A 19,745-nucleotide genomic window follows, 5' to 3' on the forward strand; every position below is an offset into this window, starting at 1 on the left:
ATATGGAGTTGTGTCTCCAAAACTCTTGTTGTGGAGCATTGTCAGATTACATATTGCTCACCTTAACCTGAGGTTATTTACCACAGTGATTGGGGTCATTTTTGTTTTGTTTCAATCTCACAACCCAGTGAGCCTAACATACCATTTATATCTGTTCATAACCAACAAAGAAAGATCAGTACATGATTCATTTATGCCAGATGGCAATCAAAGTCCCAGAGATGAAAGCCCCCCCCCCCATCTCCAACCATTTGTGAATGGGATGGGGGGGGGGGGTAGATACTGCCTCAATCTAAGCAACAGTAACATCCATAAGTCGCTTATCAGATCACAATGCTGTAACCAGCACTCACAACAACAACAGGGCAGCTGCAGAATTAATCCCCCTCCCCGTTCGGCTCTGTCTGGCTCCCCATAGGCTCAGGCGGGCCACAGTGGGACGGACAGTCCAGGGACAACATGAGGCAGCTGGGGCTTGCTGTGACATCACAGGGCTGGCCTGGCGTGGCTCAGCTTAGAGAGGGATCTGTGAAAACGGAAACCTTTCCACTGTGTGCAACTTCATGAATGGTAGAAGGGAAGAACATATGTTGCGTAATTCAAAGGTCTGGAACCAGGAAACAGACCTTGCAAATTCCAGTCATTCAGTCATAGTATTGTTGTTGTGCAAGACCTCAAACTACTGGTTCTCGTCTTCATCAAACCCACATTCATACTCTAATCAGTATGTTCTATTGTTATAAACAAAACAACAAACAGCATGTGAACAACCTGCTTGAGATTCCTTCACAGCTGTTAAGGAAACAACCTCAGTAGTGCTGAAAGAAAATGTTCAATTAATCCACTAGTCAGCTGACAGAAAACTAATGAACAACAAATGTGTTAATCAATTAATCATTAAGGTTACTCAACAAGCAACAAGACCAAAGAGTCTAAGAGCCAGCAGCACTATGAGGCTGTGCTTCAGCTAGATGTGAATATGAACATGCTGAAATATGTATGTTTATCATAGGCCTAGGCAATATTATTGAAAAACCTATCACAACAATTAAATTTCATATTGGTTGATATCAATAATTATTGACCATGTTGTGTTCTCCAAGGAGTGGAAGCGACTGAGGTGATCAAATAAGTAAATATCACAATATTTTTGACCAAAAACCTCAATATTATAACAATATTGTAGGGATAACTATTGGTACTTTCACAAAATATTAACCCAATGAGATTTTTTGATAAATAATCATCAGTAATGGATATAATGACCAAGTGGGTAAAGGTAAATAACAGAACAGCAGAACAATCTGTTAAGTTGAGAAAATGACATCACTTTACCATAATGCAGCCTTTAAAACCAGGAAAAAAACACATGCCCTATCACAATATAACAATGTCCAAAATCTATCACAATATCTAGCCTCATATCATGATATGATATAATACTGGTATATTGCCCAGCCCTAATTTATCATGTTCACCATCTTAGCTGTGCTTCTTAGCATACTAAGAACTAGGGCCATGTATTGGCAATAATCTGGCAATACAATCCATATCATGATCCAGGTGTTATGATTCAATATACTGCATTAGGGATAAATTGCTAATTTTTACCTAATTTTAGGAAAACTGTCCAAGTATAAAGAACGCTCCACCAAATGCAGAAAAAATCAGAGTTAAACGGTTCAGTGTTTCTGAGAATCAATTTAGTATCACAAAACATATTATTGTGATACTCAAGGGTATCGATATTTTTTTATACTCCTATTGCTAAATAGAGCTTAACACAAAGCATTAGTTTTGTAGGTTTTTTGTCAAAAACAAATGCACTGGCCAAATTGAGATTTTGACCTGGTGATGGTGCTACATGAAATGTTAAAGAATGACCAAAGTTATTAGAAATCATTCAGAGAAAAATGAATAAATGAATGCCTGTAGCAAATCTTATAGCAATCCATAAAATAGTTGAGATACTTCACTAAAAGTCAAACATGTCAACCTGCTGATGATGCTAGATGTAAAATTAGGCCACCACCAGAGTCAGAGGGATTCATCCTTTGAGGACTATGAATGTCTGTACAAAATTTAATGGGAGTCAGACCAATCACAGAGTGACATTGGCATCTCTATAGTACCACAGTTAGCGCTGCTAAAAATGGCTTGGCAAATGACTTTTTTTTTCTGGACTCTCAATAGTATCTCTCTCTTTTATATGACAAATCAAATCAAAAAACAAACAATTTGAAGACATCACTTTGCACTATGGAACCCTGTTAGGGGGATTTCTTACTATTTTCTGACACTGTCAAAAAAGTTTAAGCGAGAAAATGACCAGATTAATCAACAATGAAAATGATCAGAAGTTGCTGCCCTAAACTTGTCTGTACAGCTTTTGAAATATTCAAATGAACGGCATACACACTGCAGGGCACCAAAGTGGTGATGTTACAAGCAACACTGCTCCATTAGACATTTGGATGCGCCTGCATACTCCATTTTGTCCTTCTGAATCCTGACAAATTGTAAGTACAGTTTTGAAGTGTTGCACCTCATTCTTCCACTGTGCCCTTCCTCTTGCAATATTTGCAAGGTGCAAATGTACTGTGACAATGCAAGACTTTAAGATCTAATGTTATGCATTTTCAGAATAGTTTCTAAACAAAAATGGTGACCATTTAGAAAATTGTTGTAAATCAACATTTTTAGCAGCTGATTCATGCTGCACATCTTCCTATCCAGTTATGCACCTGCAGGCCACAATGTGCAATTGCATTTGGTAGGGAAATCTAAATAACCAACAAAACTTCACTGAGATACTTACTAATAAGGACAAATAATCAATATTAAACATCAGGGAAAATCTGAGATGGGGCAAATTCCTGATGAGGACAACCACACTTTCTCTCATATGTTCTCCAAAAATATCTGTAATATCCACGTGGCTGAGCAGTGACAATTAATCCATCTCAGTGTTTCAGTGATGCTCATTGACCTGATTGACATGTTAGTAATGTGTTAGCTAAAAAGGCAAAACTGGCACCTCCATTAATAACACATGTGCACAGCAAGAACATTAACCCAAGGAAATAATAATATGGTAGCCATCTAGGTCTACTATTGATTCGGGCCCATCTATTAATAGCAGGATCAGTTATACGACTGCTTTTATTGCAGGCGCACAGGCATTCATGAATGTGATGAAAGCATTATTGTTCTGTTAGCACAATCATGTAAAAAGTATGACCTATATATATCAAACATTACAACATTAGTAAATAGTTAATCAGTAGGATGTAAAGAAGTACACAGCACACAAATATAGATTAAGCTACAACTTTATGTTGTAGCTGCTGCCTTGACAAGTCCTTTAGGATGACAGTAATCTAAATAGATGTCTACAAGTCCCAAATTACCAATATCCACCTAATTAGGACCAGAACTCTCAAGTAGACAGTACATGAGACAGTAATCCTATAAGGGTGCTATGTTAACTTATTATAAACCAGTATAAATACCACTGTAAAATATGGAAGTCCTCCATGTGCATTTTTAGAAAAAACAACCATGTATTTATATGTTGAAGAAACACTGTGGCCTAGCTGAACATGAAGTTGAAATGGGAACAGGGTCATAAAATGCTTAAGATCTTAGGGGTCAAGGGCAGCAAGATTTTCATCTTCCAAACCATTGATGGTGTCGCTTCCCTGTGGAGTGCCTGCCGACACCTCTCCATCTGACCTTGTCATCCCGCTGTGACACGATCACATTGACTGTCTCCTGGCACGTGTGGGCTTGGTGCATTTTCCTGCTGTTCATGCATGTCTATGCATCACACCGGTGAGAACCACAGCTTCTGCTCACCAGCAAAAAAATATTATGATTGCAAATACAGTTTAGGGCCTTCTATTTCAGAAAGCTGCTTTCATGAATTATTTGACATTTAGGAACAGGAGGTAAGAGTAGAGTTACTGTACATCTTATGAGCTGATGGGTACGTTGAGAGTATGGAAGATTTATCTCCCTGTGAGCATATATATTTGCAACGCAGCTTTTCAGTCGCTCGTAAATAAAGTTCGATCCAAGCAACATTACTGAGGATCTCCAGCTGACCTGCACATCAGAGGATCTAATCAATTCCAGAAAATTGATAGTTCAAGGACTCTTGAACCAGGCAGGACATTGAGACATTACTGTATTTGAGTTGAGGGCTGCCCAATTAGTCTCAAATTTATTTTCACAATCTTGAAATATTTTTTTAGACTACTTCAAATTGCCAAGGTATGAAAGTAAAGGGGCTGAAAGATACACTGATATTAGACCAGTACGGTAAAATGTGACTATATGCTGTGAGATTTTGTTTACAGTTTTTTTTTACTGTTTTTTTGTTTGTCCAGGCTGTAAAAGCAGCAGTAGACTGTAGATAATCATATACTTTTCTGAGCTTAGCTAACTTCCCTAGCTGAAGGATCGTCTTATTATTGTAACTGACTGACTGACTGACTGACTGACTGACTGACTGACTGACTGAATGAATTTCAGTCCTCATTTCAATTTTTCCAAGATTAAAAAATGTATAAATGTATAAAATGAAATGAACAATAAGGCTTTGAATTAGGAGGAAAGCAAAAATATTAACTGTTCTTAAGATGTAATTTGAAGAAAGTCTATCACTATTACATAGAGAGAATTCTTGAAAAATCCTTGTAATACTGTCTGCAAGGTTCTCACTGATCAACTCATGGATCTTCCTTGTCTCAGGTCAATATAAGGATATGCATGAGCAAACATGGGAATAGGTTTTGTCTCTGCATCCATCTCTGTGTGGACATGTGCACATGAGCATTTCAATATCTTCCCTTCCTCACAATGATCTGCCACATCCACTTTGCTTTACAGACAGAGGAGAACCACTGAGGTGAGGGAAATTGAGTATCTGAAGAAACATATATTAGAGTGGCTGCAGGTTAGTGATGGAGGCAGCCCATTAAGTGGAAAATGGAAAGGAGCGGAGATGTCCCATGCCGGCACATAGACAGAGTAGGGAGGCCCGAGGGGACTTGATATGACACACCAGCGGCCCCAGACAGGGGATTTAGTGGCGTGTTGGGCTTTTGTGCCACATTATTATCAGCCAGTGATCCGCCAGGCACATGGGCAGCTCTCGATCCCTTCTGAAGGGAGCAGTCTATCCCCCTCCAGTCTCCCTCCCCACGCTGTAACCACTATTCAGACAGACTGAGGCTTAGCTGGTGTTATTGAAATGCTACGGGGGAACATCCTGCTTCACTTACACATGGAAAAAAATCTTGAGAATGGCAGAAAGGTAGAGATATAATGCCTGAAGAGGAAACGGACTTCTTTGTGTCATTCAAAGCTAGCATGTGGGCAATCAGACACTGGAGAGCACCCTCTATCATGTGAATCAGCTGACACCAAAAGACAAGCATTAGGGTCTTTTGATAGATTCATCCTCACAGGACAGGCTTACCTGTCTATCTCCACCTTTACTGTCAATTGCGAGAGGGGATTTGGCCTGTCTGCAGATAAGCATGCAAGCTAAGACGGCAAACAGGATGCTTGTTGCCATCTGTCTAGCCTTAACTTGCATGGCTTCCGTCGATCAGCTTTTCCATCTAGACAGTGAAAGCAGGTATTAAGCGCCTTTCTGCCTATCATAGAAATTTGTATTGGAGAGAACAACCTCTAAAGGTGCCCGCCTGTCAACGTAGGATCACACATTAAACACGCTGATAGCTTCTGACGTCACCTGTACCGTACGTGTCTCAGATAAGGTTATTTTGGCAACACATGCGGGCATAGACTGGCAGCAACACTGGATGTTTCCACAGCTCAGCGGAGGAGAGTGACAAGGAGTGGAGCAGCACGTGGTGGGCAAGACTGGGGAGTGTGCAACATGAGCTGACGGACAGGCCGCTGATGGATTAGGTGGTAAGCCTGGCAGAGGGCAGCCCTTTCTAGATGGAAGGCTGCCTGATGCACTGTGGTGATTAAAAAATAAAACTGAAGAGTAGGGAGTGTGCTTAAGCTCTCATAAAAGCAGCCAAAAGAAGTGTTGCAGAACAGAGGCATGATTGAGCAAAATGGTTTACAAGATATGGAGCCATGAGGCCAGAAATGTTGATGTTGGAGCTGCAACTTGGTCATCAACCTGGCACAGTAGAGGTGATCAAATCCATCATTCAGACAGATGCTTGCAAAGAAAACAGGATACTGTTTTCACTGAGGTGGGGGAATGATAGTGTACACTTAGTACTATGGACCCAAGTGAAAAACAGCAAAATCATTTACTCTTTGTAACTTAAAAAGGCAGTCTGCAGTGGTTGGTGGGTGACGGCAATAGCTGTTGCATAATTCATGTGTTTGCTCTTGTGACTGCAGCAGCTGCATTGGTCAACAATTTTCAATGGAATCTAAATTAGTATTTAATTATTTAGGTGTCTACCAATAGGATACATGGAGCCTTCTGTGGCTAACTATAATTTCTGTTGTGGTGTACAGGATGACAAATTGCTTTATAATTGCCACCTCTTCCATAACATTTTACAACCAAGTCACAAAACTATGACCAAACACAACCATTTACAGCAAGATGATGTGAAATGGTGTGAGATACAACCTGCTCACACCATTCTTGTAAATAAAGGAATTAATTTCTGTGGAAACTCATTTAAACTGCACAGATATTGGTTTTACTGGCACATTTGTATGTATATATTTTTATCTTTGAAATTTGGGGAAACCACTTAATTTTAATAGTTAGCTTTTATTTTCCACATTCTAAACAGATATTAGTTCATCATTACTGATCATTGATAGCTGTCTGTCCTACAGCCGTTCATCAGAAAGACAGTTTTACCACATCATAATTTGTTCTGTCACATAAAACATACTGCTGTACTTCAAATGATTGAAAGAATAAGAAATTGTGACATAAAGGCCACCTGTTAGGAATATGGATTTATGCAGGTATGACACTATTCACAATGTGGATGTTTTTGGTTTAAATTGGAAATACGTTATTTATGAGTTAGACACATTCTCTAACTCATCAAAAACAGCATTTTCCTTAACCAATAGTTGAAAATACTTCAGTCTATAAAATACAAAATGCATGCTTTTAGTCATTTTCATTTTTTTTCTTATTTTTAGTTCAAGTTTTCTTATTCAACAAATGGCTCCACCAGACAAAACAAAGCAAATAGGGTTGCACTAAATTATTATTTTCTTAGTTTTTTTTACCTACTATAAATATCAAAAACTTCTCTCATTGATATTTCAATATTTTATTCAATAATAATCAAGATCAATCACTTGTTTAATAGACTCAATGTCAGATGCCTGATCAGAAAAATACTGGACCTCAAATTTAAAATGAGCTGTGATGCACACACACACACTTCACTTCACAGTATTTTGACTTAAAACTTAAACTAGTTATGACATGAAGTTGTTTCATCACTAGAGTCATATGCAGGTAAGATGATCACTGGCAGTGTATTTTTGCATCACCATGGAGCAAAGACAATAATTGAAATTAATTACCAACAATTTAACATGGGTTTTAGCCATTTCTGACTTATCCATGGCTGATAAAGTTAATAGAAAGTATAAAATGGCTGAAAACCACCTTTAGATGACGCATGTTGTAAAGTTAACAACAGTGGTGCAGACAGAATTTTTAGCATGGGGGTGATGAAGAAACATCTAGAAAATTTATCTTAAGTAACTTCAACTAACAGAAACATGTTCCACATGTTAATAATCCTGATATATCAAGCTTGGGTGCTGATACAAAGTAAACAGGACGATGTTGCTGTCTCGCTGCTGCTTCACTTCATGTGCTTGTGCGAAGCAGTTGTCCCACTGTGATAATTTCTCCTATTCAGTTTATGGAGCTTATAGAGAGACAAACTGCTGCATCTCTGTCTAAAATACTCCCACACTTTAGATGATTGTGGCGAGGCTTGCTCTCTGCAGCTTGTTCTCTGGGTGAATCTGTGGCCTGACTGGGCACAGCAGTTCAAAACAACGCGTCGACACACAATTTGCAAATCAACATTTTTTTTGTAATCAATGTCAACGAATCACCCAAGCCCTAATGTCAAATGAGCCACAATTTCCACCAGTTACACTTAATTTATACTAGACTATTAATTTATTATCCATTATCCATTATTAATCAGTTAAATTTGTAACTGTCATTAATCAATAAATGATTAATCATTAGCATCCCTATTATGGAGCAGTAGAATGTATACTTAATATTTAAATATTCAGAAATCCTTCGGAAATAATATTATTATAGTATTATTTATTCTGCTGCAATATTATGCCCTCTCTATTTTCCTCGTTTTTGTTTTTTTTTTCTATAGCAGATAAATCCCATATCTTTTCTGTAAAATGCAAACAGCAATGTTATTATGTTAAGTAACACCAAAATTTTGCAAATATAAAAAATGAACAGCTCCCATCAATCATCTTGAACATTTTTAGTAATCCACACAAACTTGGGTATAGGCAAATTTTATACATTCAGAGCTGGCTAAAAAATTGTCGTATTTTAGGAAAAGCAGTGAATTCTGGCTTAAATAAATTACATTGTAGTTAACAAATGAATCAATGGTATATCATGGATATGTAAGTAATATAAACTGACCAATATGTGATGCACAACAATTTGAGGTTGGTCTTAGTTTTGTGCTCCTCTACAGCTTTCAGACAGACCTTCTTGCCCAGAAATACTGAATTTTTATATGAAGTCGCATGTCTCTTTAAAAATGCATTTCCTACAGTCCTAGTTACTTGGATGTAGGGCTCAGTTCAGGAATACATCCTGTATGAACACATGTTCTACAATTAAACAATCTCATATAGTGAAGGTACTGCATTACTAAGGATAAATCAGATGGCACACTGAATTATTGTTGACATTTTATTACTTGACCTAATGAGAAGCAAATATTAGGTATGCACACTAATTTGCCCGTATCCCCCATGTTTTGATGAAAAAACATATCTAGAAGTATATAAAATACAGATGAGAGGTTCATTCTAATTCACTTTAAGAGGCCAGGCTGCTCGCTTAAGCAGCCAAAAAATATACTCAACAGTAATAACTCAGATTGAGATATTAGCCTGAGCCTACAGTTATAAATCAAACCTAAGCAAGCTGAAATCAAACGATGGTAAGAGAAAAACAAACTGCAGGAAGTACCATAAATAATAACAATACGATATGTTATTGATCCCTGCAGATAAATCTGCTTCAGTCCAGAGAGGTCAATGGTCAGGGTCTGCCACAAAGAAGTGATGGAAGGAATTTAAAGACTTCATAAAGAAACCCAACCGGACTGTGCATCTGCAGCCAGTAATAAGCCTGTAGGCTATGTGTCCAGCCATTAGTGTTCTCCCGGATAAACAAACAAACCTTAATACCCAACCTGCTAAGCAGCCTATGGAGACCTAGAGTAAACAGATCTCTTCATAAGCACTCAAATCACCTGTGTAATGTGTAGGCCTATGCATGCACATCTTCTTTCCCTAGAAAAATGCAACAGATCCAGTGGAAACTTACTGGTGTAGTGAAGGAGTGAGGGTCCAAACCGAATCACAATGGCTGTATTATTAGACCCACACTTATGTAGATGCCATTTGCTGAACACTTGTTATTGTGCTGTTAGACTTGTGGCTACTGTGACCAAGCATCAATTTCCAATGCTCCTTGCCAATGTTCCATGCTTTACTCAAGTAGAAGTACAACACCTCTGGTATACCTGTACATACTGCTTCAACTTCTTTACTCAAGTAAAACTGAACAAGAACAGGCTCTGACATGAATTAAAACTCTAAAAGTAAAAAGTAGTCCTCTGAAGCACATTTCTACCTGCTGTTTCTGTGTAAAGCTAACTGAACCTCACCTTTTGTACATAGTCAAGTCTCCCTCCCTGATCTGTTGTGTCTTTAACATTGTTTTTCACTTTGTTATGTCTGTCATGTGTGATATGCTCTGTGTCACTGTCCCATCCGTTTCAAGTGAAATTGGTCCTACTGTTGGGAAGGTGGTGTGAACTGATGCGCAATAAAAATAAACAATAAATGCCCTCAAATACCTTTTAAAATCACAAAATTAATCAAAATGTTATCCAAATCACAATATGGCAGAAGCAGCTATTTTTGATAAAGTAAAAATGTCTGACAAAACAACATTATATGGAAGGAATATACTGCTGTAGAGGCACCCTGGTCTACACATCTTGTTCTGCAGATGTTTGTTTGGTACAAACCCCAACAAATGTCATATCATTATGATTTCAATAGTTTTTTTCAGTGAAAATAAAAATTGTAATGCAAAAATGATGATTCCAACTTATCGTGAACCATATCAAAATTACAATATCTGCACAAGTAAGCACAATATGATTTTTTTTACCATATCATGTGGCCCTAACCTCACCTTTTCTCCACGGTCAAGTCTCCCTCTCTGTTTTGTCTTTTCTGTTGTTTTTCACCTAGTTACATCTGTTGTGCGTGATACAAGAAATTGTCTTGTCTGTGTGTTATTGTCCCATTCAGTTCAGTTGAAAACAGTCTTGATGTACATTCACAGTCACATTGATGTAAAATAAAAAATAACTGATAATTCCCCCCATCTGCTGTAAACTAAAGTAACAAGTCTGTTTTGAAAATGTAAGGAGAGAAAGTAGTTGTCACGATACTAGAATTTAACACTTTAATACAATACTAGTATTAAAATATATGTATATATATATATATATATATATATATATATATATATATATATATATATATATATATACACATATATATATTATATTAAATTATACTATAATAATACCTTTCCATACCACAGCAAAAAGAAAAGTCATAGGCACAGAAAATGTCATTGAACACAGACTAAATTTCTTCAATAAAGACTGAACTGATAGAACAGCGATATTGTATTGTTTTAAATACATAGCATTAAAAGTATCAATGCTTTGATACTTTTGATAACCTTGGTAAAAAGTACTAAAATGGAGAAATAAATACTCAAGTAAAGTACAGATTATGGAAGTTAACGATTAGTCATTAATTAATTAATTGGTTTTAAGAATTTAACTGTTTAAAAATGCATCAATGATATTTAATAAGTAATCTTGAAATGCCAGTATTTGCACCTCATTTGCCATTGTTTTTTCTGGTGTAGACATTTGTTCAAAACAAGACCAATCAAGGGGCTTTACGATCTGTACAGTGTGTGGCACCCTCTGTCCTGTAGGTTATATTTGTTTTCCCATGGTGGCTAAGTCAAGTTATGAATATTTAATGAGCACAAATCTTTGTTCATCCAATCATTGCGAACAGACATTTTTTATGTCAAACCCTCTTACCACCACAGAAGGACATGGCAGCTGTTCAAACGTTAATCAGAAAGATGCTGATCAAATGATAAATTGATATTGATATATGGTGGATATATGGTTATAAGATGGCAATAAACTGACACGAGATACTGATAGTTAGTTAGTTATCTTCTTTGGTAGCTGCCTTTTCAACAGGTCCTGTAGACCCTGGAAAGAGGAAGGAAAACCTTCCCGAATTGCTGAATAAGGAAACTTAAACTTAAAGGGACAGTTGACCCAAAAATGAAAATTCAGTCATTACATACAGTCCCCCTAAAATAAAAAAAAAAAAATTAAAATAAAAAAAATTAAAAAAAAAACAAAAAACACACACACACACACACACACACCTAGTTCAGACAGTGTGCATGCGTCTATGAATATGGCTCCAAGCAAAGAATCTACAGTTAGAATTAGGATAAAAACAAGGTGTAAATAACATCTGCCAAGTCAACCTGACATGTCGGGGCATTAGGAGATTCGGATCAGACAAGCCAAATGGATACATTTTATGTTTCTTTTTCAGTTGTGTTTTTACATGTGAAAATTGGTCACCATTCACTTACACTGTATGAGAGATTCTACAACGCTGTTTCCCTGTGAAACTCTAGCAGTGTTTTGTGGATTAAAAAAGTAAACACAACTTTCAATCAGCATGTCATTTTTGAATGAACTATCCCTTTAAACAAACAGAAAAAAATAAGAAGAATTAAAATGATGAATGCGTTTTGTATCTTATAAATTATTCATGGTTAATTAATTAACCTATTGTTAGTGTTTTCAAACCATCCATTAAGGAAAATGCACAAAATTTGCAACCCTACTACAGATACATGTAAACTGCACGTCCACCTCTGACACTTAGTCACTTCTGGTTTCTGACATGATGGTGGGCAGGACACAGCTGAAAGTGCCCCAGTCTGAATGGGTGCTGCTAGGTTTTCTGAGTCAGGTGTACCCTGCACTAGTTTCACTTTTAGAAGCCTCATGCAGACACCAGACACTCATTTGATAGAGCACTTGTCTGGGAAATCCCTGTTTTTTTCTGCGGATATGGAGATAACAGCAGATTTCCTCTTTGGAATAACTTTTATTGAAATAAGCTGCATTAAAACTGGAGGACTTCTGGAGACTCCTTTAAAAAACTCTCAAGGCCCCCGGGGTTTCCTTGACCCCTGCTGGGGGCACCGTTAATCACAGCTCTGGCTAGCAAGTTATTGTACTGTACTTCCACACAGCAACCGACCGGCCCTCCTTAACAGTAACAAGAAAACAGTCGTTTCAAACATTTCTCACACACAAAATTAAATAAAATTGCTTTTACATACCCTCCGCCCGGGTACGAAGATCAGACATCGTTCTCTGGACGGGCGGCATCTCTCCACGCAGAGCCGGGCGACGGCACCTGTCAAGCGGCCGCGGCTTGTTAGTTCTGCTCCCTGTGGCTGCTGCTTCTCAACCGTCAAAGAATTTCAAAAAAACGGCTAAAATTAAACAGAGGAGCCTCTCTCATGCGAACACTACTGCTGCGTGTTTACTGCTAATGAGAGATACAGACGCGCTATAAACAACTATCATTTCCTGGTGGTGACAGAACCGTGCCCAGGAGCCCACGGCTTCATGGATCTCCCAGCAGCATCCCGGTTCACACGGCGGATTATAAAGCCGATAGACGCTTTCGGTATAGCAGGAGTGGACACGGACTTACCATAAACTGACGTGAGGGGGACGGTGCCGCTTCACATTATGGACCGTACCAAATTACGCCGCAGCAGGAGGGGGGTGACTGAACATAATTGTCATTTCACCGCGTCGAGAAAGTATAACTCATGAAAAATGTATTTTTACGACGACATAAAAAAGACAAAGTGTTCGGTTTTAGTCGGCAGGACTTATGGTGTTTAGAACAGGAACAAGTTTTTAAAATTGGCAAAGAAATTGTTCGTTGGTGTGAACGCCTCCCCCCTCTGCAGTAGATGTTGTTCACAGGTTGAAGACACAACAATAGTACACTGGGTGGGAGTTGGCATATCACAATAGAGTCGTGTTTTTGTGGAAAATATAGTTATTTATGTATTTATAGTTATTGCAGTGTCAGCAAATGACAATAGCCACCTCTTAACAAACCCTAGCATACATTAATTTAGTCCCAGACATAAAAGTTATATGTTTCTACTGTATTTTGCAAGACATTCCAACATATTGACATACTGTCTTTCTATAAGAATAAAATATCCCACCTATTTTTAAAATGTCCTTTTTATAATTCATGCTATGTCTATGCGTAATGGAACACAGGAATGCATTTTCCAATGCATGTTTTTTTTAAAGCAACACATTTGTATTTTGAAACATTTGTATTTTTTATGTATTTCATAACACGCTAGATTGTATTTAACTGACACAAATAATGAAATACCTCTATACATTGAAATAATATCAGATTTTGGCCTTTGAAAGGAAGGACATTTTTTAAACTTTGTCTGATACCTTCATGTTAACCCCTAAAAATACTTTTGCTTATTATTTGTTGTTTTATTTTTGCTGCTGTATATATGGTTTACTTTTTGTTCTCAGTGTTTCATTTCATACAGGCTTCCAAAAGATGTTCACACATTGCAGAAAAAGGACAAAGAAAATTCATAGAGATACTATAGACTAGACACAACCAAAGTGATCACAGAGTGTCATTTACATTTGTTGATAATATGTCATGATAGCCTACACAGAGTAAAAAATCTGCTAACATCTGCACTGAGGTAAGATGGAGAAGGAGTCATGCAAGCAGTGCAAACAGTAGCACATACTTGGTAAACAAAGATGAACAAAAGATAGCTGCCGCTGTCTGTATTTGGTTGGTTGTTTTGTTTTATGAGTCTCTGTGTTGCATGTTTTAAATGGTACTTGACATTGTAGTTCAAGAGTGCTCTTAATGATGTTTCTGTTAACATTAATATGCTATTTTTTTCATTATTGTTCATCATACTTATATGTGGCCTCCTGCATCTTTTTCAGTCACTTTGATCCAGAGACCTATTTTGAGAAAAAGGCTTTTAAAGGTAATAATTCATATTTAGCCGATTTTAACATGGTGTAAAAGAGATTTACTTAGATTCAAGTCAAAATGAGCACAATATTTTGGTCAAAAGTGATTTCCCACATTTGTACACTGCAGTAGACTACAAGTACATTCATGCATACGCACATGACCGCATGCACAAGTACATACACAGTACAGTAGAAAGGCTTAAAAGCTCGTGTAGACAAGAAACTTGAGGCTTGTTGATAAAATATGAACAAATATATTGTAAATATAATGTAATAATATTATACATAAGATAAAATAAGATAAGATATGACAAGACATTCCTTTATTAGTCCCACACCAGGGAAATTGTCAGTGTTACAACAGCAAAGTGGATAGCAAAAATATAAAGAGAGAGGAAGCATAAAAATAGGAACAATACAAACAAGGGAAACATAAAAATATGAACAGTATTTAAATATAAACTGACTCAACAGTTGAATTCACACCACTGCACAAAGGGAATGTTCATATTGCACATACAGTCCACAAATGTCCATTAAAAAAAATCAACAATATATATGTACACACTGTATATTGGAATACAATGGACAAAATATGAACAAATATACGGTACCTATAATGAAATAATATAACATATCATACTGTATATAAATATAATAATATTAAGAATATATAATAAAAAATATTAAATATTAAGAGCTGTGTGGACTAAGGTACATGTACAAACTTACAAGTCCACATCCAAACAATAAAAAATGAAATGTTGTATAATATGTTTTTTTTATTTAATCAAAAAACAAACAAATGCAGAATTATTACATATAATTGAATGTAGCTACAACCAGTCCAATTATGTTTAGATAATATAATAAGTTATTAAGTATATTATTAAATAAATTACAAATGATGAATATTGTTGTAATTTGAATACTCTGTGTTTTTAGGATGACTTTGTAACAACTATTGTGGGACTACATATGAAAAATAACCTTTTGACTAATTCTGGTGCATTTACAGCCATGTTCATTAATGTGCATTGTCCCTGTTAAATACCAATAAAGAAAACAGAGACTAGACATGTTTCACCAACTGTACTGAACAAAGGCTGGGCACAGGTGGACTCCAGTATACTTGCCACAATAATGGAAGAACCACCTGACTTTTGTTCATACTGGAGCTGAAAAAATGTCCAATATGAGCAGCCTCACTTTGAGCCACTGGACTTGATTAGATGTCTGTCCATCAGATGCAGCTCTAGGGCCGCTTCTTATGAAATAGGTCTGTCACATTTAAAGTTTTGCCCTTAAAAGAGCATCATATGTAGAGCAAACACCAAAAATCATGCTCATGTAACCTTTTGTTAGTGTGTGTGTTTCTTAAGAACATGGCGGTTTATGTTCATAATTGTAATTTTAATGATGGTTTATATTCTTAACTATTACATAGCTGTTACATTTTTTGACACCAGCTGTATTTTGCATATTTTTGAATGCTTGTCCCTTTTGTCCAATGTCATTACTTGGCTGACATCACTGAGAGCTGCTTCCTGGCTCTTATTCTTGCAGTTTGCCACAATATTTTACTTTATTCTCTACAGCCAGGTTGAGAGCCACTGATCTGCAGTACATGGACAATTTGACAGGTCATGTTGCTGCCGACTCTAATATCATCTGTCGCAGAGACGCAAACTGTCACAATACACAGCAGTTTCTCTCATTACCTGGAAACTCAGACACTAATTAATCAAATGCTCATCTTCATTCTGTCTCTAGACTCCTGGCCTGTCAGTTACTGGCAATGTTAGCTTCATACACAACGTTCTTATAATTGCACTTGTTTATTTTGTTTTGTTTTTTATGTTTACTTGTCTTGATATTTATTTTCATAGGTGTGCCTGCACAGTTTAATTTCAAGTACCTTACTTGACACTACCTCCATGAACAACATGCTCTATCATACTCACAGCTCCTTATTGTAGTTCTGCTGGCTAGACTATCACTTCACTGCTACGTTTTTAATTTTTAATCTTTTATTTTCGTGTGTATTGGTATTTTTTGTACAGTATGTGTTGTGTAGCTACTTGATGCCTAAATTTTCCTTGCAATCAACCTATCTATTGATCTCTTATCTATCTCACTGATCATATCCATCAAAATGTAGTTCATGTCCTGGGAAAACTAAAGTCATAAACAGGCCTGGACATCAACTGATAGAATCATACAGTTGTAAGCAGACGCTGGTATCCGTCACTGGGTTATTATGTGATTATTGTCTGTAGAGAAGCTCAGTTAGAGATCTAATCCAGGGTGACTTACTCCATATCCCTCACCAGTGTGTCACTCTCCTATCCTGAACATGCTCAACAAATATGGGCACTCAGTTGCCAAAAACAAAAAAATAAACATAAATGCAAATACAACAGCAAAAAAGCACCAACAATAACATTTCTGCTGCTGAGACTGCCCGCCCGCCTGCTGTACATACAGCATATCAAAGTGTGTTCTCATTCTCACTGCAGTTGAAATGCAAATCACACAGGAGACAGCATTTGTACAGCAGCAGCACCACTGCAGTTGCCTGCGAGAACTGCAGACACACTACAGTCATCTGGTGTGTGTGTATATATATATTGCACCGGCAGTATGTTCATAATGCTGAGTGTCCTGCTTATGTGCACAGAGATGTTCCCTAGCTATTGCTGCAGACTCCTTGCATATTTTCATGTAATATGATGCTCTTCGTTAGCAGGAGAAGATTATGCTGCTATTTTGACCCATATTCCCTTTAAAATTAAGATTTGTTGACTGTTGTGGGGATTAGAGGGAGATGAGATTATGTTTCTGCTTTTAAAACACAAAACAATGAGTGGGGAATGTGTGTGAGCAGTGCAGGTACTTGATGGTGGCAAATATCTGTAACAATCTATCTGTGTTCACATATATTTAAACAAAAGGATTCAGTAACTTAAGATTTAGGTGTATTCATAGCAATAATTTTTTTCATGCATGTTTTAAAATATTAAATGCAACTGCAAGTCCTATTCTCAATAGCAAAGAAAAGCAAAAACAACAACACAGTGGGATTGTGTTACATAGGAACATCCAAAAATAAGAAACGAACACCTGAACATCTTACGCCTCCTCCTGTGCCTACTAGAGACACATCTCTCCCAAAGATTTCCTTTCTTTCTTTCCCCCCACTCCGCCTAATTCAACATCAGCTTGCCACCACGGGGATTTGGCTCTGTAGCTCCCACGGTTGCTAAGCAACAGTGACAAGAAGCCTGTCTCTTCGATTGTGTGTGTGTGTGTGTGTGTGTGTGTGTGTGTGTGTGTGTGTGTGTGTGTGTGTGTGTGTGTGTGTGTGTGTGTGTGCGCATGCTGGTTTTGTGTTTTATAGAATATCCAGTGCAAACAATGAGTCATTCAACCAGCCATCCAATTTTCTACCACTGTGAGAATCTGTGTCAATTACAAACGGCACAAATGTTGTTATCAGTTTATTTTTATCTTTAACAGACTGACCCAAAAAGATTTCACTGATACTCCCTTCATACACCTCTTTTCTTTGACAACCCTGCTGCAGTGTAAATATACATTTTGGCAGGCTGTGATTCAAATGCAAATAAAAGATCCAGCTAGTCTTTGGCACAAATTAACGACATGTCTTTATAATCAGGTCCTTTTAATTACATTTTGTCTGCAGTTCAGATTAGCTATTGATAAAAATAACAATTTATTATTCAAATTTTTTGTTCCGTAGTTTGTATATGAAGTGTCCTGGTGACCTAGAATTTAAAAGAAAAAAAAGAAAAAATGGAAGAAAAAGAAAGAAAAGAAATAAAGAAAAAAGAAATATATTTGTTTGAGTTCAGTGCCATAAAAGTGTATGCATTTTTAGGTCAGACTAAAAATCCAATAAACTACCATCATCACACAAATCAGTGAGAGGAGTTTCTATATATATTCTAGATGGCCTCCACCAGGCAGATGAAATGAACCTGTCTTTTCCAGGCAGATTTACAGTCATTAGTATGTTAGCCAGATGAAAAGAAGCAGGAGGAGATTTTTATTTACATAATTTTACTTTTGTTATTATGTATTATGGCTATTACATTGGAAACACTGCCACTCTTGTCCACAGGGGACTCCAAAATCAACAAAATGTGATTGGTCTTTGTAGTAGCTTTAATTGAATGGGAAGTCCACCACTTTGGTCCAGACTGAAACATCTAAACAGTTATTGGATGGACTGACATGTAATTTGGTTCAGATATCTATGGTTCCCAGACGATGAGGTTTTGGTTCGGGTGAAATGTCTCCACAACCACTGAATGGACTGACATGAAATTCTGCACAGGCATTCATGTCTCCCGCAGAATAAATGCTTTAACGACTTAAGTGTGATCCCTTAATCTTTCTTCTAGCATTATCACAAAATTAAAATTGTGCAAATGGTGTTATTTTTTCCCAAAGACTGCCCCACTTAGTCCCACCTGCGCTACTCCTACTGTGCTGTGACGGGAACCATTTAAAACATTTGTTAAGACCAAGTAGTGTCTGTGCCTAAACCTACTCAAACTGTGACTGAAAACTAAACAAAAAACAAAAAGGAAAATAATAAGTCAAACAGAAAGAAGTTAACAGTGGCATTTAGTTTCACATGGGACATGAATCCCAGCCTCCTGGGCAAATCCATTTATCCACACAACCTCCTTGGAATTTCTCCCAGCTACCGACATCTGTACTCACAATCACAGCCAAACAGAGTACAGTAATAATAGCCAATCAGAGCACGGTAAGACAGGACTAGGCAGAACAATCTTGGGGAAAAAAAGTAATGTTTGCCAATTAGCAAATATTAGCAGACAAACTTGCTAAACTAAGTTTGTGAACATGGTACACATTATACCTGATAATGCATGATACTGTAGTATTGTTACTTTGAGCTTGTTGGCCAGAGGTGGGATCAAGTGTTTTGCAAGTCCCAAGCCCTAAACTTTCCATCCTCACTGATTTACAAAGTCACGTAGCTTTCAAGCTAATATTAGCTAAGCATTAGCTCACTAACTATGATAATATTTGCCTTGCCTTACTGTTCATTCTGCCATTTCAAGTGACATATGAAGTTGGAAATTGTTGTTTGCATCTGTAATTTTCAACTTGCACATTTTGCATTCTGCAATTTGTTCTTTTGTTGACCACCACATAGATTTTCTACATGAAAAAAAAAAATATATCTTTGGGATCATTTTTTCCAACCAGAGCTTCATGCTT

At 37.1% G+C, this 19,745-nt stretch overlaps 1 protein-coding gene across 6 annotated transcripts in view; it reads right to left on the reverse strand.

Moving 5' to 3' along the window:
• atp8a1 (ATPase phospholipid transporting 8A1) overlaps nt 1-13,168 on the reverse strand; it is a 159,001-nt gene extending 145,833 nt beyond the window's left edge. Inside the window, exon 1 of one of the 6 annotated variants that reach the window (XR_014770626.1) lies at nt 12,749-13,167. Coding sequence is in view for 5 of the 6 variants with exons in the window: in XM_084719601.1 (XP_084575727.1) it covers nt 12,749-12,797 (49 nt within the window). In the remaining variant the exon portion in view is untranslated. Of the gene's footprint in view, nt 1-12,748 lie in introns of all 6 variants that reach the window. The other 5 variants (XM_084719601.1, XM_084719597.1, XM_084719600.1 and 2 more) reach the window with 5 other exon arrangements.
• Between the last annotated feature and the right edge of the window lie 6,577 nt (nt 13,169-19,745).

Source organism: Lutjanus erythropterus, chromosome 5 (genome assembly GCF_056507025.1).
Source record: "Lutjanus erythropterus isolate fLutEry1 chromosome 5, fLutEry1.hap2, whole genome shotgun sequence".
Taxonomy (NCBI): domain Eukaryota; kingdom Metazoa; phylum Chordata; class Actinopteri; order Lutjaniformes; family Lutjanidae; genus Lutjanus; species Lutjanus erythropterus.